The sequence below is a fragment of the Neolamprologus brichardi genome, chromosome 7 (assembly GCF_056152115.1).
Source record: "Neolamprologus brichardi isolate AB-2024 chromosome 7, ASM5615211v1, whole genome shotgun sequence".
NCBI lineage: Eukaryota > Metazoa > Chordata > Actinopteri > Cichliformes > Cichlidae > Neolamprologus > Neolamprologus brichardi.
The window spans coordinates 11000321-11025801 of NC_142110.1; the positions used below are offsets into that span (position 1 = coordinate 11000321).

Here is a 25481-nt window from a genome sequence, read left to right on the forward strand (position 1 = left end):
GTCACAAAGGAAACTCATCTGGCTGAATGTCACAGATGTAATTAATGAAGTGACCCCAGAGGTCATGGCTCCATTCACCAAACGCCTTCCACACTCGGCCGTGTTACGCACACACGGTTGCACATCAAAAGCCTCCCAAGCCAGACACACACCGCCGCCGAACATACAACCTGGAATATGAAACACGCGTGTAACAAGCAGACACCCTCGCATACCACAACATTCACAAAATGGCTTCTCTCGGCTACACCAAAGGGATGAGACCAGAGCGTGCACCAAAGCAGACTTTATTTAGCTCAGTGGAGTACGGGGAGGGAAAGGAAGAGAAACACACACCAGCACAACTGGGGTAGGGAGAGTATAGAGACACACTAAACCACTGGAGCAGGACATAAGGACAGGTGCACATCACAGGTATCTTTTTGGTCATCACTATGGCAACAACATATCCAGAAAAAAAAAAATGAAAAGAACTGTTTTACCTACAGTAAGGATAACAGAGTCTCTTCACCATAGAGTACTCCAATATGTACATCTTACAGTCACTAAGATCAAGAGAATACGAGAGAAATTAAATCTGAAATAATCAGTATATTTTTAAAAAAAACTGCCTTTGTGGTATTTGGAATGCACATTTCTGTACAGAAGAAAGCTCATTGGTATTGTCGTAAACATTGGTTAGTTAAGAACGAAACATGACAGAGTTAGTCAGTCCACATCCTTTGGAAAGTCGGCTGTGATGTCAGTCTGAGTTTAGCAAAGCTGTTTAAGCTGGACAAACGGACAAGAGACATTGCAACACAGAAAGACATCAACCAGTAGAGGGTTTGGGGCTGAACTCCTTCAAAGAACTGCAGTATCTCCTTAAGCATTGAGAAGTAAATGTCCCCGGAGGGTTTCTCTCAGACTGGAAGCTTTAACATAAAAAATAGAAATTAAAAAAAAAAAATTCTGATATTACGAAAGCCATTTCTGTTTTCTGAGAAAGGGTAATTATTATGATACTGTAAAAAAAAAACTTGATGGAATTGAGCCCCACATATCCATTTGTTTCTGAACAGAATAAAAGAGGAGCAGTTTATCAACAGCATCACAGGTATCATTACAGTTTGTAGTCATTAAAGCCTAGTGGTAAAGCGATCAGAGCATGCATCTTTCTACAGTATCGTTAGAAACTACAGTACATTAGCAGCAAACTGGACATCCTTAAGGGCTGAAGTTCAACACTATGGTATAAAAGAAAAATAAACTGCAACATTTCTCAAGAGAAGTAAAACTCTTCAACCGCTATATTACAGACTGCCATGGCTCTAGTTTGGGGTTTTGGTTACAGTCTCCAGTGTGCTTATGAGAGGCAGAAAACAGTAGCTTAGATACAGGGACTCCTTCCTTCTTTAAAAACAGCAATACATCGTCAAGTAAACAGTAGCGCTTATTTTTTTGTAGGTCATATGGTTAAAGTATTATCACGTCTTTGGATTTTTGTCTTAAAGCATTAATTATTGTTTAGCTATTATTGTTATATTATCATTATTACAGATAGAATAAGGACTGGTTGCAAATGAACAGAGGAAGAAAGGTAGTGAGAAAAAGCGGAAAGTGGGTAGGTGGGGAGGGAGAAAAGGAGGGAAAATAAATTAAGTGTACAAAAATAACATCAATAACATCCGAAGTTTTTTCTCAGCTTTGCGCAGTAGCTCTCTTTCTGTAAGTGGAAAAGAGAGCCATGTCTCAAACATCCAATGAAGTCTCGAGTCAACCATACAAAAGCTAAATACTGTACATTTACCCCTCACGCTATTAAACACTTTAGTTTCAATAAGGTTCTTTTTTTTTTTTGTAACAATCTATTACTCAGAGGTGAAAAGCTCAGATCTTTGAAATACAGAGATGTTTTTTTTCTTTCTTTTTTTTTTAAAGATATCCTTTAATACTTAGTCCATGGTTAAACCGTGTCTCTTCTGTTTTAAAAACAGAAAAGTCCAGTATTAAGATCACATTTGAAGCAGAGCCATGTTGAGCTGTTGACCTGAGCATAGAAAGCTTTACATTGATCACATAACATTGGTAAGCCATTGGTATATTCAAATAGAACGGAAAGGCAGTAAGTCACCTCGCCTGAACATATCAAAGCTGTCATAATCTTTTCATAATCATGACACTATTATATCGAAGCAAGACAGTTTATCTCAATCCATAAGATTTATATTAAGAAACTATGACTAAACACACACAACGTAAATTCGAGTTTGGTTAAAGTTTTCATATACAGTTTAATGGTTGAGTGCTATAAAAAAATAGTTTGTCCCTTTTGGGACAAACTGGCCTTTACTTTCTGTGCTATTTGGGCTGTTATCCACTAAAGGAACATAGAAGGAGTACATGTACAACAGAAGACTCATCATTGGCTTTTGGGGGGTGAAGCTGCATTCTAGCACCGGGTCAGTCTATTGGTACTCGGCTTACCTATGCCAGCTGCAGATCTCACCCCTTCACCGTACAGACGTCAGCTCTGCAGTTTGTTATTGAAAACAAACGTGTTCAAACGAAATCCACAGACATGTAAAATTTTGGTTATGAGCTTTGGAATCTGAGTCAGTCTTTACAAAAGCTCTATGCTAATATCCCTGTGTATTTCAAGGATACAGTTCAGGTTTTTTTTTTTCCTCTTCTTTTTCTTCTTCCACTTCTAACCGTTTTTTCTTCAAGTTTATTTTTTGGAGCTCTCTATTTACACTAAAATCTCTTTGACATTTTTTTGTTCCAGCCTCGTACAGACTGGCACTACATGCTACACAGCTAGTCATCTAGCACTGGTCTGGTGGAGGGCCCACTGTGAGTCTGTCGTGCAGACTGAGAGGTAGACTGCAGGTCTAGCTGGGCAGTGAGGTCACATACTTTGAGAATGCTCTTTGGCCTCTGTGGCATCTGGTTGGTTTTTATCAAGGTGGAGTTTGGTTGTAGTAAGGTGTCTGACTGAATAAGGAGAGAAGCTCTTTTTAGAAAGAACAGACTTGGGCAAGAGTTGAAGGAAAAAATGAAGACTGGAAAGCTGTGGTTGACAGGACGTGGTTTGTGCTCTCTCCTACTTTTAGCTGAGAGAGTTTGTCTTTGGGCCACTGCAACTCGGCTTCTTTGGGGCGTTCGTGTTAGAGGGATGGCAGCAACTGGACATGGTGTTTGTTTGGAGTAAGATGGCAACTGCAGGAGGGGTTTTGGTGCGAACGTAGTTGAAGGAAACAGTCCGCCTCTCTAAGCTCTGTCTCTCTCCCCTGTTCCCGCCGAGAGCTCAGCATTCTCCCTCTCAGCAGAGTCAGAGCTCAGGCTCCTGGCCCTCTTCTCCTTAGCTCTGGCATTTTGGAACCAAACCTACAAAGAATATTTAAACAAAACAAATGTCAACAATCATCTAATATCATTTTAAAGATTTTTCCTCTTTTTTTAATCTTAAATACATAAAAACATTTACCTGCACCACACGGTGAGGCAGACCCAGTTCTTGGCCCAGTGTCTCACACTCTTGTCGGTTGGGTGTGCGATGGCTTCTGTAAAAGTCTTTCAGCTGGAGTAACTGGAAGTGGCTCATCTGTGTCCTTTGACGCTGCTGTTGTTGATGGTGGTGCTGCTGCAAAGTTTGTGTCTCACCCCAGTCTGAGCTTGGACCCACAGATCCTTCAGGACTAAGAGACCCTTGGTCAGCCATACTGGAACCCTCCTCACACGGGTATTCCTCATCATCTTCCTCATAGTCATCATCCTCCTCGGGGTTGTTTAGATGAGTGGTTGAAGGCAAAGTAGTTAGGGGTAACTTCATACTTGACTCTCGGTTGCTGATGACATGGCCGTGGTTTGGGATTGGGCTGGAGGATATCGATGGACCTGGTCTGTCCATGACAGACATAGCCATCCCAGACTGCCCACTGGATCCATTGCTCATTGTTAAGTTGAAGCCTGCTCTTTCAGCCTCTGCCCAGTGGCGTGACCTCATGTGTGCATCTAGAGCACTTTTCACCTTGAAGAGAGCCCTGCAGAATGGGCATCGCAAGTGATTCAAACCCAAGGTGAAACTGGATCCTGGCCCCATTGACCGGAACTGCCCTTTTCTCTCTCTCGCTCTGGTATTCTGAAACCAAACCTGTGAAAGGAAGGAAGACATGTGCTTTAAAATTCAGCTGAACCAACACTACAAAATTATCATCTCTGTCTTCTCATCTATTCAGTACCTGAACCACTCGTCTCGTGAGACCAACATCGCGTGCAATGCTTTCGAGGACTCCTCTGGTGGGGTTAGAATCCAAGCTATAGCGCTGATACAACACTTCAAGTTGTTCTGGAGTGATGGTGGTTCTCTGACGTTTATCTCTTCTGTGCTCCTCCTCGACCTCTCTGCTGCCCCTTTGGCCCTCAAAACCGGTCTCTGATATATGCGCTGTACCCTGCTTTATGGTTGTCAGGGGATTTGTAAGTGTGTTACTAGAGTGATCAGAGAGTGTGTTCTTCATTTGTATGCTGTTTAAGTGCGAAATCATGGGAAGTGTGGGATTTGAGTGTATCTGGGAAAGCATTTGGCTCGCCATTAAAGTATGGTTGGGGTGAAGCATCATATAAGGCATGGTTCGGTCTGTGAAGCTGGAGTGGAGGAGTTGCACCTGGGATTGAGCTGCTAGGAGGTGTCTGGTCTGATGTTCCTGCCACAGCTGGAATGATGGCAAGGATGCTGGACAAAGATTGCACTGGAATTGAGCCTGGGTTTGGAGCTGCGTTTGCTGATGGGTTTCAGTGGATGGGCAAGCTGCAGTATCAGTGTGACTTGTTTCAGACTCTAGAGCAGAAGGGAGGCTGGGTGATGTCTCAGGCGCCTTTTCAACAGCTTGATCTGAAGGATGGTTGTGTGTATTCACCTGGTCTGGATGAGATGTAGTGTGTACTGTTTTCTGTGAAGAGGAAGTAGCAAGAGGCTGGGATCTTTCTAGAGTACCTTCTGTTGGCAATTTGGTCTCGGCTTGTAGAGAAAACCCTGTTTTCATGGCTGGAATAGTTTCTTTAAGCTGGATTTCTGCATCTGAATTTCTTTTTTCAGTATTATCAGGAGCTGTGTTTATGTTAGTTCGAGGTGAACTTATTTTATCTTCTTGCTTCTTTTGAGCAGGTGTCGGTTCACCTTTGGCTACAGGATGCTCACTTTCTGTGCAGTGAGTAGAAGAATCAAGGGCAGGTGAGTCAGGTTGGGTGTAATACTCATACGTCAGATCCATGGAGTTTTCATTCTGAGAGTCACCTTGTCCTTCATCCTCACAGCTATTATCCTGATTATTATCATCATTCTGATAGCAGCCATTTCGCTGCTTGTGTATGTTGTCAAGCTGGCTCTTCACCTCTAATCCATCATCAGTGCCTCGGTCTTGAGTTTTGCGGGCTCTCTGCCTGGCATTTTGGAACCACACAACGATGACCCTGTTAGGGAGAGATAACAGAGCAGACAACCTGTCATATTCTTCCTCTCTGGGGTAGGGAGTGGCCTCAAACACCCCCTGCAAGGTTTCCAGCTGCTGCTCTGTAAAGCGGGTTCGTGAAGAGCGTCGGCCCCTATGGTGTTCTCCTCTAAGCAGGTCTGTTGTCTGAGGCTGTGGGGAAGCGTTGTGTGGGAACCCAGGGGACAGTGAACATGGGGAAAGCGCCAGAGACTGGTTTTGTGCTATATCCTCTCTGGAGTCCTCCAGGGCTGTGGTTGGGGGGTTATTAAAATTATAAGGAGAATCCTTGTCTCGCTGGCGCTCTTTAAATAAGGTGTTGCGGAACCAGTGTTTGATGACTTTGTGAGGCAGACCGGACGAAGCAGACATCTTGTTGATCTCTTCATCATTAGGGAGACTGTTAATATTGAAGTGTTTCTTTAGAACAGCTAGTTGTTCTTCAGAGATGCGCGTTCGGGTTCTCTTCCCCTGCTGCTGTTCAGGTATTGTTGGGCTGACTTGACTTTGCTGTCCTGCTTGGATAGGGCTGGGTTGGGATGGTTGGCCAAGCAATGCAGGATTGAGCTGTGGAGGCTGACCTAACAAAGCTGGGCTCAGCTGTGACTGCTGAGCTAACAAAGCTGGGCTAAGCTGTGGTTGTTGCCCCAGCAGTGCAGGGTTAAGCTGAGACTGGTAGAGTTTTGCCAGCTCAGGGTTTACACTCGAGTCTAACCAAGGCTGGGGCTGAAGAGCCACAGACTGCATCACAACAGGAGGGAGGAGCGGTAGCTCCATGGGAAAAGGAATTGGTGGTAGAGGAAGCTTTGGTAGGGGTAGTGGTGGTATAGAAAGTTGAGGCAAGGAAAGAGGGAGCATAGGTATTTTGGGTAAGGGAAGAGGTAAAGGCGGAGTGTTCTGGGAAATAGGGGCAGCAGGTGTGCTTGAGATCTGGATGGGTGTCTCGCGCTGTGAAAAATCTAGAGGTTGACCAGGAGAAGCAGGAGAAGCTGAAGGGGCCGTTACTGTTAGGTCTGAAGCTGTAGAATCTGCTTTATTCATGGGTTCTGAACCTGGTGAAGATTCAAGGGTTTTAACTTCAGCCTTCATTGGTTCTGGTGCTTGTTCTGATTCTGAGCATGCAACTGAAGCAGGAGCTGGAGCTGGAGGTGGAACTTGGGCACAAACAGCTGAATCCTCTTCAGATTTAGGTTTTGTAAGTGGGTACATCTGGTCATACTGAAGCCTGTATTCTCTGGAAAACCTCTCCAGGACAGCAGTGGGGAACAGCATTCTGTGAATATACTCCTGGTGGCTTTTTAAAATCAATGCATCTGAAAAGAACTTGCCACAGTCTCTACACTTCTTCCCTCTTTCACAGCATTTCTTCTCTTTATTAGTCGATTCTTTGCCTCTGTTCTCACTTTTCTCTTCTGTCAACCTTTCTATGTTTCCATTGCCTTCCACTCCTTTATCACAGCCCTCAATCTTTCCAGCCTGTAGTTTACAAAATAGATCTCTTGCCTCTTCTGAGCATACTTCGATCTTGTTTATATCAGAAAACTCTTGCTTATCTGGTATTTTTTGAGTGGCTGTCTGCTGCTGGTGCTTGTGTCTACTCTGTATATACTGCAGTGCTAACTCATAGCCATAACTCTGCAGAAGGGCCCTGAGAGGCTCCCCATTCACAGCAGCATAGGGCACTCTGGGAGGAGGACACTGCAATCCAAGAAGATGAAATGAGGAGGAAACTGCTTCCTCCTCCCGACTCTCATTTTTAACAACAGGAGCATGCATTTCTCGTTTTTCTTCCTCAAAACTAGAATTGCTGTTTTCTTTTTCTGTCTGGTTAGTAGAGGGGTCACTGAAGACTGAATCAACCTTTGCTTCACACTGTGAAAGATCCTTTGGTTGGGTATTAACTGAACTTGAACTTTGTTTCTGGGTTTGTTTCTCATCTGTTTGAGTCTCCCTTTTAGCCTCTGTCTTAACCTGCTCTTTCAGGATAGAGCTGGCAGATATCAAGTGGCTACATTCTGGGCTACTAACAATGAACTCTGGGTTGAGCTTCATTTCTCCAGACATGTAAAAGGGCAGAAGAAGTTGCTGCTGAAGAGAAAGCAAATTGTCTGGGGTCAGGGAGAAGTGTTGTTTAAGGAGATTCTCTGGCCCTAAGGGAAGGTGCTGCATAACTTGAGACTGGAGCAAAGCTGTGTGCTGCTGTAACTGAGCTTGGACCTGTGCCTGGGCTATCTGCTGCTGTTGTATTAGCATTAGCTGGTTTCTTGAAGCTAGAAGATCTGACACTCGCTTTTTAGCCTGCGGGCTTTCTGTTGGGTTGGACAGAATCGGCTGTGCGTCAGCTACTAAGCCAGAACCAGCTAATGAAGAATTTGACGAGCTCATGCCATCTGGCCTCTTGGTGAAAGGCAAACTCTTCAGTGTTTCTTCTCTAGTGGTAGCGGCCTGAGTAGCTGTAGTGGGGACAGACTGTGGAACAGCTACAGTAGATGCAGGCGTCTGTGATGTGGGATTCTGAGCGGCACGAGCTCTAGTCTGATGAAGGACTGATCGAAGGTGTATATCCAGTGTGGAACTCTGGCTATAGCCCACTCCACACAATCGGCAGCGGTATGGTCTAGGATCTGGGCCGCGGGGAGCCTCTGGAGCAGCAACACTAGTGCCAGTTTCCTGCAGGGCTCGTCTGGCCCGGTGGAGATGGGACACGGAGTTATAATGGACCAGAAGGATTGTTTTCTGAGTAAAAGATTCAGAACATGTGGTGCACTTATAGGGCCTGGATGGATCCAGATAACGGTCCATTGTGGGGTTAGAGCTCTTTTTTACAAGAGAGCTGGAACCAAGTTCTGATAAGATCTCCTCATGTGGCCCTTTCTCTGGCTCAGTTAAATCCTCCTCACCTCCATCCACTTCAGAAACCATGCCTTTCTCCTTATTTTTAACATCTTTTTGTTCATCTTTTCCCTCCATGCTTATTGCTCCTTCATCTATGTCTTCATCGTCTCCCTCTCCTGCTTCTTGACCAACTTGGGGTGATAAACTAAAATCTTGTTGAGCTGAATTCTTGTTATTCTCCGTGTATTGCACAGTATGAGGTGGCCATAGCGTATTCTGTCCCTGTGTGCTGTCCAGCTGTGAGTGCGTGTTCTGCATGTGTCTCTGCAAGGCCTCCTGACTGCGGCATTGTCTAGAACAGAGGGGGCACTCTGTCGCCGCCCTCATGGCATGGTACTGCCAATGCAGCTGGAGCTTCTCCTGAGTGGGGAACGCCAAGCTGCACCTGCTGCAACGGAACCGGTAACCATGACGATCAGAAAGGGGAGGGGGGTCACCGGGTGGTGAGGTGGGAGGCGAGGAGGGGGGGATCTGAGTCGGGGATTGGGGAGCCAATCTGCCATTGGAAGGGTGAGTGGTGTTGTCTTCTAGGGGTGGGGTGAGAAGAGCTGTGACATCTTTGGGTGCGGCTACGTCTCCCTCAGTGCTCTCCACTGAAATGCCTATAAAATGTACAGATATAATGGCTGTGAGCAGGGCAAATAAAAGTAGCATGGTGTGCTATTGTTGCTTCTTTAATTAGTAAACTGGTATCAGTTTGGCACTTTACACCAACCTTTGTTTTTCTGAGAATTGGTTGAAGCGCAGGAATCTGCAGCATGGGAGCTATTTGCATTGCTATTCTTGGTGGTTTTATTTTTCTGAATATCATCTGTGAGAGAATCTGCCTGTAGTTCTGTCTCCAGCTGAGGCTGCGGTTGTTCCATGGGTGTTGCGACCTGGAAGAAAGAAAATGTAACGGGCTGTCAGTTTTGGTCTTGCTTTTTTTTTTTTTTTCCTTTGTTAAATTTATTCTCGCTAAGGTTTGTTTCACCAATTCGGAATAAAAGAAAGCTGGGGTATTCCCAATGTTTTCCTAATCCTACATTATGAATAAAACATGCTTAATTGTAGAGGATAATAGCAAGCAAATCTCAAGATGTATAAACACAGAGTGCCTGCACTCCCCTTACTGATATCATAAAACATTAAAGTGTATCGTTACATCTTGCACCTGCCTGCACAGCAGTCTAAGCAGCAAGGCACATCAATTTCTTAATAAGTATACATGGTTGAGATATGTGGGTCTGCCCTTCAGTTCATGCGACGCCCTCCAACATGCCCCAAGGGTTTAATAAAACTTTACTGAGCTGAATAATGAATTTATTTAAAATCATTCTTCATATAGAAAACCTCCGTCCCCACAGCTTCAAGCAATAAGAGCAAATACTATATCTACCCGAACAGCTAGCCACCCAAAGGAAAGGACAGACAGCTAAAGATGAGATTTACATGACAAGAGTTTTCTCTGCATAACAGCTTCATAAGAGCAAAAGGGAAGAACAACTGCACACACACACACACATGCACGCGCGCACACACACACACACACACACACTGCAGAGAAAACTGAAGGTCAGGCTTAATCTAGAGAGCGTAATTGGAAAGCAAGGTACATAATGGCCATCATCACCTCAGTCTGAATTAATGAACCTCAATTACTATCAGAGAGAGTGAGGGAGGGGTAGGAGGGGAAGGAAGGAGGGAGGACTAGGGGGAGACTAAGGGGTGTAGGATATGAAAAAGAGCGAGCTGGGAGAGGGAGGGAGGAAGTATGGGGCAATGAACAAAAAAAAAACTGCTTTGGAGAAAGACAGTGAGTGAGGGAGGGGTAACGCATAAGAAATTGAGAGAGAGCTTGGGAGAGACAGAAAGGGAGGGGCAACGCCAGAAATTGCAGAATAGGAATGATAGGAGTAGCTGGAGGGGGGAGGGAGGGAGGGCAGCAGAGGGGAAAAAGGGTGAAAAGCAGTCAGTGAAGTGGAGGGAAGAGAGCAAGAGACAAAGGCCACTTAGCATACAGGCCAAGGAGATGGCGGATGGTGATGTGGATAGATGACCGGTCATTGTTAGTTGGAGAGACACAGTAAAAAGCATGGGGGCCCCTTTTTAGCTTGACTGCACTTCTGGTAATAGAGGGCTACTTAAACATGCATTATAGAAAGACTGGCTTTTCCCTCACTCACTCAGTCAAACCCTCTCTCTTCCACTCTAAGAGACGCGCATACACATACACACAGAATGCACGGCTGCATCAAAGATGATAGCGGGGAGCTACTTAAACATGCATTAAAAAAAAAGCGTTGCCTTTCTCTCTGGTGCCTTCTTAATGGAATTGTCTCCCTACATTTCACTCTGCCCCATCCCCCATCGCTTGCCCTCACATTTTCTTTTGCTTCCCGACAAACGCAAATACAGCAAATACACAGTTGCATGCACTTACTGCGCTGATGAGCTTGTCTACACAGTCCTGCGCCACACTGTGCACATGTGTGAGGTGCTGTCGAAGTTGGGTGTATGGGAGTTTAACCTGGCACAAAGGGCACTGGACAGTCTGAAAGAGAGGAAAGGGAAGGGGGGAAAATATAGAAGGGAGAGAAGTGTGAATCTGAAGGTGGCACAGATCACGCAAAGGAAATGCGCGGGCTTCTAATTTGTTATGTCCAGCGGTACATTCTGTATTCACTTATTCATATTTGAATAATTTAAAAGTGTGTCAACTGCTCACCTGCTGGTTCTCATTTTGCTGGTGTGTTCTAGGGCGTTTGGTTAAGATGGTGTTTTCCATTTCCGCGCATCCAGATGACGGACGCTTGACTGAGGGCACTGACTCCTTCTTTTCTCCTTCCTCCACTCTATTTTTTTCTAAAAGTAAAAATGAATATGAAGATATACCCAGATTTATAATTACAACAAAATACATTGTCATACTAGCATCATGTTTAACAATTAGTGTGCTGTAGAACTGATATGAGCAGCAATACCCGTCTCTGCAGAAATCTTCTTTGCCCCCGAGTTACATGTGTCTTTGGTTGTGTCCAAAGGACCAGAGCAGGACTCGCTGGAAGTTTCCATATCTTCACTGAGCTCTCCTGGGAGACAACAAGACAAGTAATTATGTCCTACAAACACAGTGCTTCATACTTTATGTTCCTGCAAACTATCAAGCTAATTGTAGTTTATATTATTCGCTAGGTAACATCATTCAAAAAGAGCAATTTCAGTGGGGCACACTTCATTCTTTTTGCTTGCCTCCATACACTATTGATCAAGTATTGATTCTACATTAGATTCTCCTCAGAGGTGGAGTAAGGGTAATATGGACTTACAACACATCGGTTCATCTCAATAAGTCTTAATCTACACAGAGGCAAATCATCGGATAGATTAAATTTACAAATAAAGTGTTGGACTAGTCATTTTAGATGCACACTCCAGACAGCATATTATTGTTTTATCTTGCATGTGGCTCCAGAGTAGGCGCTAGCCTCTGCCTCCCACAGTTCTCGTCCTGGGGATTTGTATTGGTCCATTGATTAGCAGGTGCTAGTTAGCTGTTGTCAGGGGTGATTGGGGATATAACAAGGATGTGTATCGACTAATCACTTTGCTTGATCAATATCTCAGCAAAAGCCATTACTTATTTTCTCGCTCTTTTCATCTTAATCCCGAGTCCGCTCTCCGTTGTCAGCAAACACATGAAACATGAATTAGAATACACCCACACACAGTTCATATTCTCACCCGTGACACCATCAGGGCTTTTCCTAATGGTAAAAATGGCTGCCAGCTCCTCTCCACCCATTGGCTGCAGCTGTAGTAGCCCTTCCCGCTGTTGATGGGTAAGGGTTTGACTGTGTTTCAGTACTTGGAGTTTAGAAGAGGAGGAGTGGTTGCATAGAAGACAATGGAACAGCCACGAACCTCCATCGACTTCACCATCATACTGCTGCAGGAACTAATAACATAGTGAAAAGGAGACAAAGCAAAACAATATTATGAGCTCGCAAAGGTTCCTCAATCTTTTTTAATAACATTACACTTCATACTTAAAATGTAGCTTGCCATTCCTAAGACACAAGGGTTTTTGTTTTGGAGTATGACAAGGTGTGGTTTTGTGTACTTACTCTGTAAACCCGGACGCTCGCCTCGTGGTGTGAACTGAGGGAATGCCCTCTGAGCTTCTCCAAGCTGCTGGTCACGTAGTCACACAGGTTGCACCTCAGCTGGATGGGGTTGCCCTTAGCAATGAGGGCAGCCCCCTCCTGACCCCTGTCTCCCCCCTCCTGGAGGTGAGCAGCAAGCTGGTAGCGGGTGCGGTGTCTGTCGGTCTGACAGTGTAAGGAGAAGTTAGCCCTCAGCGGGGTGGTGTAACCACACAGCCTGCAGTGGCAACCACCGGCAACTAGGGAGCACCACTCAGACTGGGGCAAGGAACGGGGAGCATTCAGGTGCTGCTCCACAGACTCTAAGCTGTCGGACGAAAAGCAGGAGCAGACAAGGCATTGGAAGACACCCTGGGAAAGGGGTCCAGTGGGGGACAGAGATGGAGCTGGAGGGGGAGACGGGGAAGGGGAGGGAGATGGAGTCAGTGTAGACCCAAGGGTAACTGGCTGTTCTGCGACTTGTTGACTGGTCAGCCGCATGTTCAGTGAAAGCTCGGCACCTGCGGCAGAGAGAAAGCGCAAATTACAATTTACACATTTTGAAACTTCAATGCTGGATAACAGTGACAGTTGTGACACATCACTCACCTGTGTTTTGCAGGTGTTTAAGCTGTGGGGCAAGGCTCCTGCAGTGAGACAGATAGTAACCTCTCTGGAGCCGTAGCATGTTATGTGTGTGTTTCTCGCTGGTGGTGTGTATGCGCAGGTTGCGGGCAATGCTGGTCTCATAGTCGCACACGTCGCATCGCCACCGCTTACCATGAGAGTGGGAGTGTGCAGGTGGAGTGAGCTTGGCAGGCTGGGTAGTAGGTGCGGGGATAGAGAGTGTCAGCTTGCTGTATGGCTGCTCATCCACTTCGTGACCATTGGAGGAGGAGCTGCTGCTGTTAGTAATATGAGAAGTGTGCATGTGGCCGTTCAAGTTTCCCCCACTTTGAACATTATTAAGGTGTTTGTCTGACTGCATGTGTATGCTGAGGTTGCCTTTCGATGAGGTAGCATAGTCACACACCTCACAGCGGTAGGGTTTGTAGCCGCAGGCGTAGGTTTCACCCCGGGCTAAACGCGGATGGGGTTTCCCCGACCTGCAGTATACACACACACCTCGTGTTGAACCACCACACACACACTTTCCCTCAGATGTGCCACACACACACTGGCCTCCCGTCTCTGGATGTTTTTCCTTCATGTGGACTTGCAGCGTATGCTGAGACTTGTAGTGCCAGTTACATTTGGGGCATTTCAGGGTTTTGCAGGAATTACGTGAGTGCATTATAGTCATGTGACCAGTCAGTGAAGTAGGAGAGAGGTCTTGGTTGTGGTTTTTAAGGACAGCTTCTTTCTGTTCTCTTTCTTTGTCTCTCTCATCATCCACCTCGGTGTCTAGCTGGCTGTCATTTGGTTCTGGAGCTTTGTCACCATCTCCATTGGAAATGGAAGAATGAGGAACCCCTGCCAGACCATCATCCTCAGCAGGTGTACTGGCAGGCTCTGTACCTGCCAGTGGAAAAGCCAGAGAAGACTGCTGGGATCTAAAGCTCTGAGGAAACCCAGAAATCCAGCCCTGATTTCCCTTAATGTCTTTTACCTCTGTCTCGCTCAGCACGGCAGAAGAGGAGGACGGACAACTGAAGTGCTTTGGAGAAATGGGAAAAAAGGGGGAGGGCTTTGGAGAGGGGGAAGGAGTGGGAGAGGGCTTTGGAGAGGCGGCTATTTTGCTGTCGAGTGTGCCACTGGCCTTTGCAGTGCTGGAAGAAGAGCTGTGCTGGCTCTGTTGAGGTAATAAAGAACATTTGGATTTGGTTTGGCTTTGGTTTGAGATGGCCTCCTCCTCTTCCTTCTCCTCCTTTCTGCCTCTTCTGTTGAGGGCTGCTGGGAGGCCCCCTGTAACTGATGCCTCTCCTATACCTACAAGCACCTCCCCTTCTTCCTTGTTTTGCCCTGACAAATATCCCTCCCCGAAGTCTTCCTTCATCCCCTGCCTTTGACGCACTCCATTTTCCCGTGAATGTCGCCCTCCTTCTTTCTGCTCTCCTCCCTGGGTCTCTTCTCTAGCCTGGGACCGCTCTGTGCCCTCCTCCTCCTGCTGAGGCAGGGTCAGGGGCTCTTTGGTAGGGGCCATGGCTGAGGTATGAGAGGATGACCCCTGCTCAGGAATGACTGCCAGGGTCAGGAGAGGAAGAGATAAAGCCTGGGGACTGAGGTCAGCATCTCTCTCCTCTCCTCCCCCTCCATCCCCTCCTCCTCCCTCACCGCTGTCCATACCAGAGGCTACAGCTGCCACACATCATTACCCCACCTGTGTGTTTCAGTTACAGATGAAGAGAAGAAGAGAGCGGGACAGGCAGAGACAGAAGAGTGAAATAAAAAAAAAGAGAGGAGAAAATGAACAACATATGTCATGTAAATATTATTGCATAACAGTGGACGCATTGATTAGGGTCCCTGGATAGCATCTGTTCGATAGAGCCTTCACAGTGCGCAATCCAGAGGCTGGTTACCCAGGGGTTAGCGTTAGCCCTTAATGGGAAAATCAATAGCACAAGCGCTAAACTAGGTAGAGGAATGCGGGTAAAGGCTACGCAGGAGGTCTATAATATTCCTCAGGGGATAGGATTAAATAAAGAACTGAATGCTTCTGAGCTAAAGGGCTTCGTCTAAATTGCCACACTTAGATAAAAGCAGATAAAAGAACACATTTAAAAGCCTGTGTATCAGTCTCTGTATCTTCTGCTGCACACACTAGGACACAAATAATATGAGGATACGGGATCATCGTCTAGCACACAAGCGAATCTTACACTGAGAACACACTTTGCACATTAAACACAAAAACAAGAAGTGAACACAGCTAAATATGTACTTGAATCTCTTTCTTTTTTCTGATTTTAGATGCGTATTAATTCTAATTTGTGAAGAAAAAAAAAATTCTAATCTGTGGTCACTTTCGAAGCAGTTTTTACTTGTGGTGTTGCATTGCCGTGGATTTTATTTTGACTTATTCACAGTCTGGGTCTGTTATATTGCTTCCACCCCCTGTAAGCTCTGTTGCTACAGAAATACCCAGGCACATAAATACTAGAGGGTAATAAATAATAAATCCCTGCTTTTATTAAACTGAAGCTTTATTATTCATTTGTAATCTACAGTAGAGGCATGTTTGAAAGATGAATACTTCAAACAGTTTATTACAGCTTATTAAATCTACATATTTAAGACTTTACTTTTGTAATTATTACTTTGAAATAAAGCTAGTACTGGCCTATAACGTTCTATCATACTTTAAGATAAATTAATAAAATAAAAAAGAGCAATAAAATTTCACAATGAATCTAATTCACTTTATATAAAAACGTATCACTATAGATACTTCCTTAAAAATGGATGGGTTCTCTCCCCTCGTCAGTTTCTGAATGACAGATGAATGCCATCTAAGACAGATACATCTCTGTTAGCCTGTGTGTGTCCCACAATCTCATTACTGACCTTTTTTAATCAAGGAGAGACCTTAATCTACCCTTTCACCTTCTCCTTCAACCAACCAACCCCCTCTTCCTCCTCCTTAAACACCCCTTTTCTCTCTCTCATTCCTGTAGCCACCCCCTCCCCCTCTCTGCAGCTTTAAGATATATGGCTCATATCGGCACCCTGATAGTGCTTTAATGTACTGTGTTTATGTCACAGGCCACAGACCCTTGCCCACTGCTGCTGTCCACTGTCCTGCCAGAGAATGCTGAGGGACCAAGCAGGCCTGCCAGCAGCTGAGAACAGTCTCTAATCTGATAAAGATTTTCATTTACACTGCAATCAATAACCTGGGTCTATCGGCAATGTAACTATTTATACAAGCATTCCTGGCTCTTCATCGATCAAGTGCGGGAAGCCATCATTTAACAGTGTGTGTGTGTGTGTGTGTGTGTGTCTGTCTGTCTGTGCACATGTGTGTGCATCTCTGTCTGTTAATATGCCTGTACCTCTTTTTGTGCTGCTAATTGTGGTGATGTCAATTAAGCACACATGTAACACCTGAAATCCAACATGCACAGGCCTATTGCTGTAGTTGTTTATTAATATTGAGATACCAGTGGCGCATTTGTTATTATCTGTTAGATACAACAGAAGTTGCAACATAAAAATCATGTGCAAATATACAACGAAAAGTGTATTCCCGGATTCCCTAGACTGGTGTGTGGGTGTGGGTGTGTGCACGAGTGTGTGCTTGTGTGTGTTACAAGGGAGAAGAGAGAGCAGGGGTGTGAGAAGGAGAGAGAAACAGGCAGAGAGAAGAGTTGTGAAGCAATACTTTAGGAAAATGCCTTTTGTCTGCCCGTGTGGGACCTGGATAAACACAGTTGGATATGGACAAATACTGATTTTTATACGTGAAGACTCGGTGGACCATAAGCCAACGACCTCCTCGCAGTCTCAAGGTAAAAGCACTGGTATTTTAGCATTAATCTGGGACCACAGTAGCCGGGCTGTTGGGAGAATACCGGAGGGGCAGTGGCTTGAATAGTTCACTCCCCGTCTCTGTGTTGTCAAGCCACTGACCAACCATCAGCTCCCACACTACTTCAGCCTTTGTTTACAGTGTATCCTAGCCCGATTCATCAAAAACCGAGAGTGATCAGTAACCAGTAACAGGTGACCTAACGCACAAAAGCTCGATTTGTGAGAATTAGAGGCTACACTGACCAAACATCCCCTCCTCCCCACCGCCGAGTCGCGTCCCTCCAGCTCCCTTTAACATCGTAAACAAATGACACACTTACATTTCTGCAGCGACTCTGGTACAAAGCTCCGCACGCTGAATGTGTAGTAGTCCAGAAAACAATCGCGCAGAGAGTCCACTCATTCCTTATGAATGATCCTCTGCGTTTTTACGGAGCCAGGAGGAGAAAAAAATGGGGAGAGGGAGAGAGAGCAGCGGGGTCCAAGTTGTTACCAAACAACAGTGTAATTAAAGCTACATATAGGCTGTAGTAAACAGAAGATGGGGGGACGGAGGGGTTTGTGCGAGCTCCAGAGGTAGAATGAGTTCTGATCACTGTGGGAGGAAAAACACTTGGCTCTTTATTCCTGCTAATTAGTTTCCTTCAAAAAATGGCTGAGATTACGCCCAGTGCGCATGTGCGTAATTGCGCAGACACCGCTAATTAGCCCGTTTGGATCAATAGGATTCCGCGAGAGAGAAGCGAGAGGGAGGAAGGACGGAGGGAGGGGGGAGAGGCTGCCGGGGACGCAAGGAGAAGACGAGGAGAGGAAAATATTTTTTAAAAGTATGAGATTACAGCCGAAACATTACATTTTATTCTATACTAGTGTATCGCTGCTGGAAATTCCAATAGGCGTATCCATTTAGATGGATTCTAAGAAACAAATCCACCCATTTAAGATATCTAGAAAGGAAACAGTTTTGCAGATTTTTTTTTAAATATGTAATTATACCAAAACACACGTCGGAATGCTGTAAAGTATAAAAACGGCGAACTAAAATCCACATCAACAAAAACCATTTAATCCAGACGTTTTTACGAATGTGCAAAAATGGAAAACCTGCCGCAAAACGCGACGCTGTCACTGTGCTTCACTGTGAAGACTGGTACAAACACACCAAAAGGCCCTCGAGGATTGTTTTAGAGATATCTTGTTGACATTTTGTGCCTGATAAAGCACAGGTTAGACGCCCAAACGTATGCATAATGCCATGCGCCTAAATTACACTATTTTACTAAATCTGTTTGCGATCATTTGGCTCGTAAAAGTTAAAAACTGTGAAAAACTGAAGGCATTGAAGAGATCTAAAATGTATACTTAGGTCAAAAAAGAAAAAAAAACTATTATATGGTTGGATATAGGCTGAGAAATAAGGTTTTTCATCCTTTTCTTTTTTTTTGGATGGATCAGGTTAGTCGAAGCAGTGGACTCGAGTTTGGCACACTGGCTTGATGTTACTGGAAAGAAAAATTCTCTGGAAAAAGTCAAAAATATATATATTTAGGCTAAAGCTAAATTATTGTATCCATTGCTGTCACAGAATCACAGAAGACCTTTAGCCAAGCAGGGTTTTGTTTCCTCTCCGGCCGTCCATCCTCGCCACCGAAATCTATTGTTATGATAATACTATTGTGAATTTCACGCTGGATGTGCAATCTGTCGATCGTCCATATTTTAAAAGGTGAACACCGCATTTAAATTTAAGATCCATAGCATCTATTTTCTTCCCTTTTATTTCTTTTCTGAGCTTTGTTTGTCAGAGCTGATCTCGACCTTATTTTACAATTGTACATATTTTTTTTCCCCACAAACGTTAGTCTTCCTGCAAAAAAGTCCATATATAAAACAGTCTGTAGATTCTCATATTTGATTGAATTTCCACAGAAGCTTAAATGAATATAGGTTTCTGTCAGCTCACTGTTGCGTGAAGCAACCGCACTATTAGGTCATATCGGAATAGGAAAGTCATGAATATTAATTTTTTTACAATTATTTTTTCTACCTGTGTTAGATTTAAGTGCACTGACATTTTATTTTTGATTCTCTTGGTTGTCCTCGATTGGTCACTTAAGACGTTGCTTAAAAAAATGGCATTCGTTTGGTACATCTGGTAATTGTCTATGAAAATCTCGAAAACCTGAAAAAAGACGTGATCGTGTGGCAGAGGCCACTATGAAAGACTAAAGTAATATATATATATATATATATATATATATATACATATATATATATATATATATAACATAGAAAAAAAACAGACACTGATCTGTTGTGTGTGGATGGGACGGTGGTGTGCATCGTGGCCTCACAGCGTGAAGGTCCTGGGTTTGAATCCACCGACCTGCTGGGGCCTTTTTATGTGTGGTTTGCATGTTCCCCTCGTGTCTCCGTGGTTAATAACATGCGTGTTAGGTTAAATAGTGATTCTAAATTGATCGCAGGTGTGAATTGTTGTCTCTTTATCTGTTGGCCCTGAATAGACTGGCGACTTGTCCAACGTGAAGTCCGCCTCTCACCCTATCACAGCTGGAATGAGCTCCAGCAAAATCGGATAAGCGGAAGAACATGGATGGAAGATCAGTTGTTTTAGTGCCAGCATGGATTTTCTGCAATTTGTTCGTTACAGTATACCATTTTATCATTTCATAACGTTAGGCCAGACATTGTCTGCTCTGTGTGTGTGTGTGTGTGTGTGTGTGTGTGTGTGTGTGTGTGTGTGTGTGTGAGAGAGAGAGAGAGAGAGAGAGCAAGAGACGAATATGTGTAAAAGGTTTAAATAACAGCAAATATAAAATGTTAATTGAAGCTTTTGCAATGTGGCTATATGCTGTTTGGAAATGTTTCTGTTTGCTCATACACGTTCATGTTTTTACTGATTTTAGTTTGTCAGATGTTTGTTTCTTATAAATGTAACAGAGTAACCTGTAAGAACAAAACATACAAGGGAAATATGTTTCCCTGACATTTTCAGATACATAGCCTATTTGAATTTAGTCAAATTACCCAAACCTTAGACTTGTGTAATGACTCCAAGGCCTTCAAATGATCTTTGTTATTACTGGTATTGCTTATCAATATAGATTTTCATTTGCATTGAATTTGCAAGTGTTTTTCATTAAAACAGAAAGGCGGGCGAACACATTTTCTGTCTCGGTGTGAGGAGAATATGTCTGTATGCTTTTGGGCACAATCCACCTCAACAGCGATCCTCATCTAAAAGGTTTTTTTAAATAGAAAAAAATAGAATAGAATATTTTTCCTCATCGGTTTGAACGTACGTCGATTCAGCACAGACGAAAGCAGCACCGCTCTCTGTGACAGCCACTGAGTTCATTTCCATAGATATAAGTGTAGAGTTGTAATATTTTACCAGTATTAAAGCTGGTGTGATTGTACATTCAAAATTCACACTCATCCCATCTTTTGCCTAAACACTCAAGTATGCACAAGCTGTAATGTTAAATGTGCCAAGCTTTCCATGCCCTCAGGTGTATGCCAGGGGTTTGTTGTTTTCACTGTAATATATAGTTAGCCCTTCCACCAATTTACCCTGTCAGTACTAATGGGGCAATTAACCATTGTGATACCCCCCAGGCAGAAGGAACAGCAAAAGCTCCACAACTCCAAACTTGTCTTTATGACATTTATATGACAAAATATGGGGGGAAGCTGGGGACCCATCTGACACCTTGGAGGGTCCTTAATGTCACTCCCTCACTTACCTCCGCCCCTTTCTGCCCCAGGGTATGGCACTGAGAAGGAAGTGTAATGCATCATGTATGGACAGGCTCGGGCCTCTTCCAAGAGAGAGGAAACTTTGTACTACATCCAAAGGCTCAGTGGGATAACACTGATTTAGTCCTTCACACACTCTGTCCCGTACTGTGGGATTATAAATGTAAACTGCCTCATATGCAGACACACTTCCAGTCAACACACTCTGGCTTGACCTCACCTTTCACTCCTGCCTTTTTTGGTGTCTCTTTGTCTGTGCTCACATTCCCCCTGTCCTTCTTACATCCCCAAGGAGGCAATAACCTCCCTAGCAAGAGCTTCCCCTTGAGCCGTTGTCATAGTAACTAGTAGGCTGGTCGACATGACAACCCCTACCATGGTCCAGAGATAGATGATAGGCCAGAAACGGGGAGGGAGAAGGCACATGGGAAATTTGCACCCCCCACCCCACTTTAATTTGCTTTGCCTGATTTTGATTCAAAATGTTTTTTTTTCTTTTTTTCTCTCTAAGGGTGAGGTTCAGCCAGCTTCAGTCTCCTTTCCAGTTGCACAGGTATTTATAGACGGAAAACACTCTTGGTGCGTGAACAACTTCACTAAAAAGAGACTTGATCAGATTCATGAAACTTGGATAGATATTGTTGAGAAAAATTGTATTTCTCAGCAACTTACAAAAAACAAAAAATTAGGTTTCTGCTACAAAATGTTACAGTAATAAAATAGGCCTCACAATGAATTGTTAGTTTTGTATTACTACAACAGACCTGAACAAACTTACTCATTTTCTTTCAGAGTAAATCAGTATAGATGATAAATGCAAACAAAAATTAAAAATAAGGATTTTGCAGGGGTGAAGTTTCTGTGCGATTAAATATAGTAGGATATCTAATCCCCAGACTTTCTAAGATTCCCTAAATCTACTATTAATGCCCCAACACCAGCCGATGTGCCGACTTAAAACAAGTTAACAATTACTACACTTCTCTTAGTCGATGTTAACCTCGTTTTCAGTGGAAGAGGATTTGTGAAAAACAAGATTCAAAAATGTATTTACCCAAATAATTACCTAATATTGCTAATGTGTAAGGAGCTATTAGTCACTTATAGTTAATTGAGTAGATTTGCACAAATTTATTTCACATTTTTCTATTTTCTGCAGCTGTTTTGATAGTATATAGGCACAAGGAGTTAAAATGGAGGACTCTGTGAGAAAAAAATAAGTTCTCTTTAGACACCCTAAGTGGAATGATGAAACCCAACCAGCATCGATAATGCTGACCCTCAGCTGACCCTGATCTTTGACCCCAGAGCAGAGGGTAGCCAGGAAAAAGAGATTTTCCCATAGAGATCAATGAGTATCATTTTTTCCCCTTTTTGGCTATTAAATATTGTTATATATTTCAGACACGTCAAATGTATTGTAGTTATCAAATACATATAATATTCATTATGATTATGTTACAACAAAATTAAATCCAGGTGAGGATTTTAAGGACAAAAATATACAAAAGAAGTCAGAGTCAACTGAATGGCAGATGTGTTAAAAAAACAACATTTCAGCTTTCAGGCTTCGTGGTTCCACTGGTGAGCATTTGTCCTTTTCCAACTGAGCACAGTCCGCAAATTAATATGGCCATTAGGTGCAGTTTCTGAGCATTTTTATATTTCTTACTTTAATCATATAAATGATTTTGGACAGCACACTTTCAGCTCGATGTTTGCCTCTGAAGCGTTTGTATTAGTATGCCTCCATTCACTTCTGCACAGTAACCTAAAAACACTGAGATGCTCATGTTTTTCCTGAGGGGTTGCAGCATTTGTTGATGTCACAAACCTACAGTGTTTCATTTAGTTCTTAATATCGCTCCACTTTTATTCTTAATTTAACTGTGTTTGTTTGTGTGACTGTTTCTTTTATGCTTTTGAATATGTGTGAGATCTGAGCTTCTTTTCATTTTTTTACGCCCCTGTCTTTGACAGATGGATTTCCCCTTGGGGATCAATAAAATGTATCATCTTATTCCATCTCATCTCACCTGATCTCATCTCATCACCATGTCGACCATGGCCTCAAAACAGGAGGGCATTAATAACACTAATGGCAGATGGAGGTCATGAGTATGCCTACAGGTAGCCAATATTTAGATTCAGAGTTCTCAGCTGCCGGCAGAAGACACAGACAAACAGACAGATTTAAGTCCTGATCATTAAATTTCCAGTTCTCATTAAATAGCTCCGCTCTAAAATGTACCTGCAAAACTGAGCAACACCGCCCCTCGATGGACGGACTTGTAACTGAGCGCTACCCGGCAAAACACACTGGAAAGGCTCTTCTCGGCCACCGTACATTCGCGGAAATTGTCAAAACATTACTAAGCCAGTGAGTAGCGGTTTAGCTCGATATATTTTGTTAATGAAATATAAATTATAACCTACAATATTTTTTTCATTACAGGAATTTGAGCATGGAAGACGAATGGGAAGAGGAGGTATGAAATGCCACCAATTTACTAGTAGTTCCCATTCGATGTAGCCCCCCCTGAAGCTACCGCATTAGCTCAGCTGCACATGAGGATACAGAGCAGTTTGATAGCGTAACATTTCCCAAGTGCTGGTTTAAGGGACAATCATCACACCAGATAATTTGACTTTTGTGTGTTTTTGTATTTGATAATTAACACGAACACGTAAAGAAAAATAACTCTCTGGTGAGTCTGTCTTTCTAATGCACTTTTATGTTTTCTAAAGCATCAATAATTTTGCTCTGTTTAGGAGCAGATTGTTGTTGTGGAGCTCTCTGGTATAATCAACAATGACTTTCTGACCAAGAGTGGGGGCACATGCAAGATACTGGTGAGTTTGAAGCATATTCTGTTGTACCGAGAAAAGAGAAGCCTAATTGCTTCCAGTGTAGCTTCATAAATCTACTTTTCTCTTTTGTGTGTAAGGACATTAACAGCGACAGACCCATGATGCAAGTTGGACCGTATGTGTTTGCAGGAGAATATGAAGGTGAGAAATCTTGCAAAATGAAAAAGATTCAAACTGCTTGTACCTGCTGTGTTTGCATCCTGTGAGGATACTTATTCATGTTGATGTCCTTTCTTAGTTCCAAAGAGTCATTTCTAACCTGATATCTGATTAACTATTACAGATTGTTTGGTCTGGAAATATAAGCCATTAATAGATGAGCATGTGGGTGCCACTGGCTGATTGTCTGTGAAGTTTTTTGTTGTGTTTTTTTTTTTTATCTTTGTTATCTTTGCCTCTTTAAAGATGCTTTGGGAACTTGTGTGCTGTTTGAGGAGACACCAGGAAAAGGTACCAATTTACTACAACTTTTTCAGTGGTTTTACTTAAGTACTTAAGTTGGGGGTTTTTTGTTTTTGTTTTTTTTTTAATTTGTTTGTTTTTGTCTGCAGGAAAATTAGTTGGTGGTCTAGATCTGAAGTACTTATGCCACACAGCGAAGAAACTGAAAATGCAACGAATCTTTCTCACAGAGAAGAAAGAGGGTGAAGCAAGCGCAGGTCAGCCTGATTGCCCAAATTCAGTGCAGTGAAACATAGATGATCACGTCTAACATTGTTGATACAAGTCTGTATACTTTTAGGAGTTAATCAGCACAACCTGCAGTTTTATCTGCAGTTTGATAAAGAATCAATGCTAAAAACCCAAATATGGCTGTCTGTGTTTTCCCAGCAGGAAGCTGTGATGGTGGGAAACAGATGGACACAACCTGTGAATCCAGTCAAGGAGAAAATGTTAACCTGCGCGACAAGACAGAAAAAGATGGGGACAATGCAGATTTGGATAACTCAGCAGTTGGCTGAGATATATAGACTTTGCTGTGTCATAAGCTCCCATTGTTACATAAAACACTTTAATTTTTATGGCTCTGAGAGACTCTGTAAGAAAAACAAACTCATGCCAGTTAGATTACACTTGAGAGCTAACCAGGAGACATGTTTGAATTACTGTTATTTTTACACAATGTGTATGTTGCCTCTTTTATACTGAGCCTCTATGTCGGCAAATGTCATGCATAAGTTGTTAAATGTTTTATGCAAAACATGAATGTAGTTAAATCACACCCGAATAAAAAAACAGAATTTGTCATAGGTTGTCATGTATATTCATTCTCAACACATCTTTATAGGATGGACACATATATATAGATACTGGGTCAGACCCACTCAGCTCAGGAATTTACAATAATGAAAATTCCTGAGCAAAGGAAGACAAAACAGGCAGTATAAATGGCTATTTCTCTAATGAGCTACATAAACATATAAAGAATTCAGAGGGGTATATGACTTAAAATATAATGGCTTTCATATTTCTGATCAAATCTACTATTTGGATGGCACTAAGGGTTGGAAGAGCACTGTTGCTTCACAGCAAGAAGGTCCTATGTTTGAATCTTTCTGTCTGTGTGGGTTCTAACCAGGTACTCCGGTTTTCTCCCACCATCCAAAGTGTAGGTTAGGTGATCCTAATTGGCTGTAGGTTTGAATGCAAGTTTGAATGGTTGTCTGTTGGCTTTGTGATGCACTCGTGAACTCTCCACTGAGTCTCTGGCCTCCATTATAAACTGGGATATGCTCAAGCATCCCACAACCCTGTTTCCAAAAAGTGGAGAAAAAATGGATAGTTGGATACTCTGATGACAATATATAGTGGTAAAAATTAGTGGTTTCATTTTTTTGATTAAATAGTTGCTCTCACTGGGTTGAGT

At 43.2% G+C, this 25481-nt stretch overlaps 2 protein-coding genes across 6 annotated transcripts; one reads left to right on the forward strand and one right to left on the reverse strand.

Moving 5' to 3' along the window:
* Positions 1-271: 271 nt before the first annotated feature.
* On the reverse strand, positions 272-20998 carry LOC102786050 (zinc finger homeobox protein 3-like). Of its 2 annotated transcripts, XM_006789421.3 has the most exons (12): positions 20964-20998; positions 17284-17383; positions 13100-14810; positions 12473-13011; positions 12090-12303; positions 11330-11437; positions 11074-11210; positions 10789-10899; positions 9082-9244; positions 4224-8968; positions 3470-4135; positions 272-3369 (listed from the first exon to the last, which is right to left on the reverse strand). In XM_006789421.3, the coding sequence occupies exons 3-12, from the start codon at positions 14772-14774 to the stop codon at positions 3253-3255; spliced, it is 8475 nt and encodes a 2824-aa protein (XP_006789484.2). In that variant the 5' UTR covers positions 14775-14810; positions 17284-17383; positions 20964-20998; the 3' UTR covers positions 272-3252. The 2 variants fall into 2 exon arrangements, with proteins under 2 accessions (XP_006789484.2, XP_006789483.2); XM_006789420.3 differs by lacking the exon at positions 20964-20998 and having other exon boundaries at positions 17284-17613.
* gtf3c6 (general transcription factor IIIC, polypeptide 6, alpha) lies at positions 16774-24860 on the forward strand. 4 transcript variants are annotated; one of them, XM_006789418.3, is made up of 9 exons: positions 16774-16941; positions 21255-21296; positions 22724-23123; positions 23199-23232; positions 23516-23596; positions 23692-23755; positions 24020-24064; positions 24166-24273; positions 24446-24860. In XM_006789418.3, exons 3-9 carry the CDS (start codon positions 23023-23025, stop codon positions 24574-24576), a joined length of 564 nt encoding a protein of 187 aa, XP_006789481.2. In that variant the 5' UTR covers positions 16774-16941; positions 21255-21296; positions 22724-23022; the 3' UTR covers positions 24577-24860. The 4 variants fall into 4 exon arrangements, with proteins under 4 accessions (XP_006789481.2, XP_006789482.2, XP_035762990.1 ...); XM_006789419.3 differs by having other exon boundaries at positions 24449-24860; XM_035907097.2 differs by lacking the exons at positions 21255-21296; positions 22724-23123.
* The last annotated feature ends 621 nt before the right edge of the window (positions 24861-25481 follow it).

Bases quoted from the DNA above. Each gene is read 5' to 3' on its own strand.
- LOC102786050 (XM_006789421.3), bottom strand. From the start codon at position 14,774: ATGGACAGCGGTGAGGGAGGAGGAGGGGATGGAGGGGGAGGAGAGGAG. The intron at 10,900-11,073 runs GTGAGCAGTTGA...CCTCTCTTTCAG, and splicing joins AGCAAAATGAGAACCAGCAG to ACTGTCCAGTGCCCTTTGTG. The intron at 3,370-3,469 runs GTAAATGTTTTT...TATTCTTTGTAG, and splicing joins TGCCTCACCGTGTGGTGCAG to GTTTGGTTCCAAAATGCCAG.
- gtf3c6 (XM_006789418.3), top strand. From the start codon at position 23,023: ATGGACGGACTTGTAACTGAGCGCTACCCGGCAAAACACACTGGAAAG. The intron at 23,124-23,198 runs GTGAGTAGCGGT...TTTTCATTACAG, and splicing joins GTCAAAACATTACTAAGCCA to GAATTTGAGCATGGAAGACG. The intron at 24,274-24,445 runs GTCAGCCTGATT...GTGTTTTCCCAG, and splicing joins AGAGGGTGAAGCAAGCGCAG to CAGGAAGCTGTGATGGTGGG.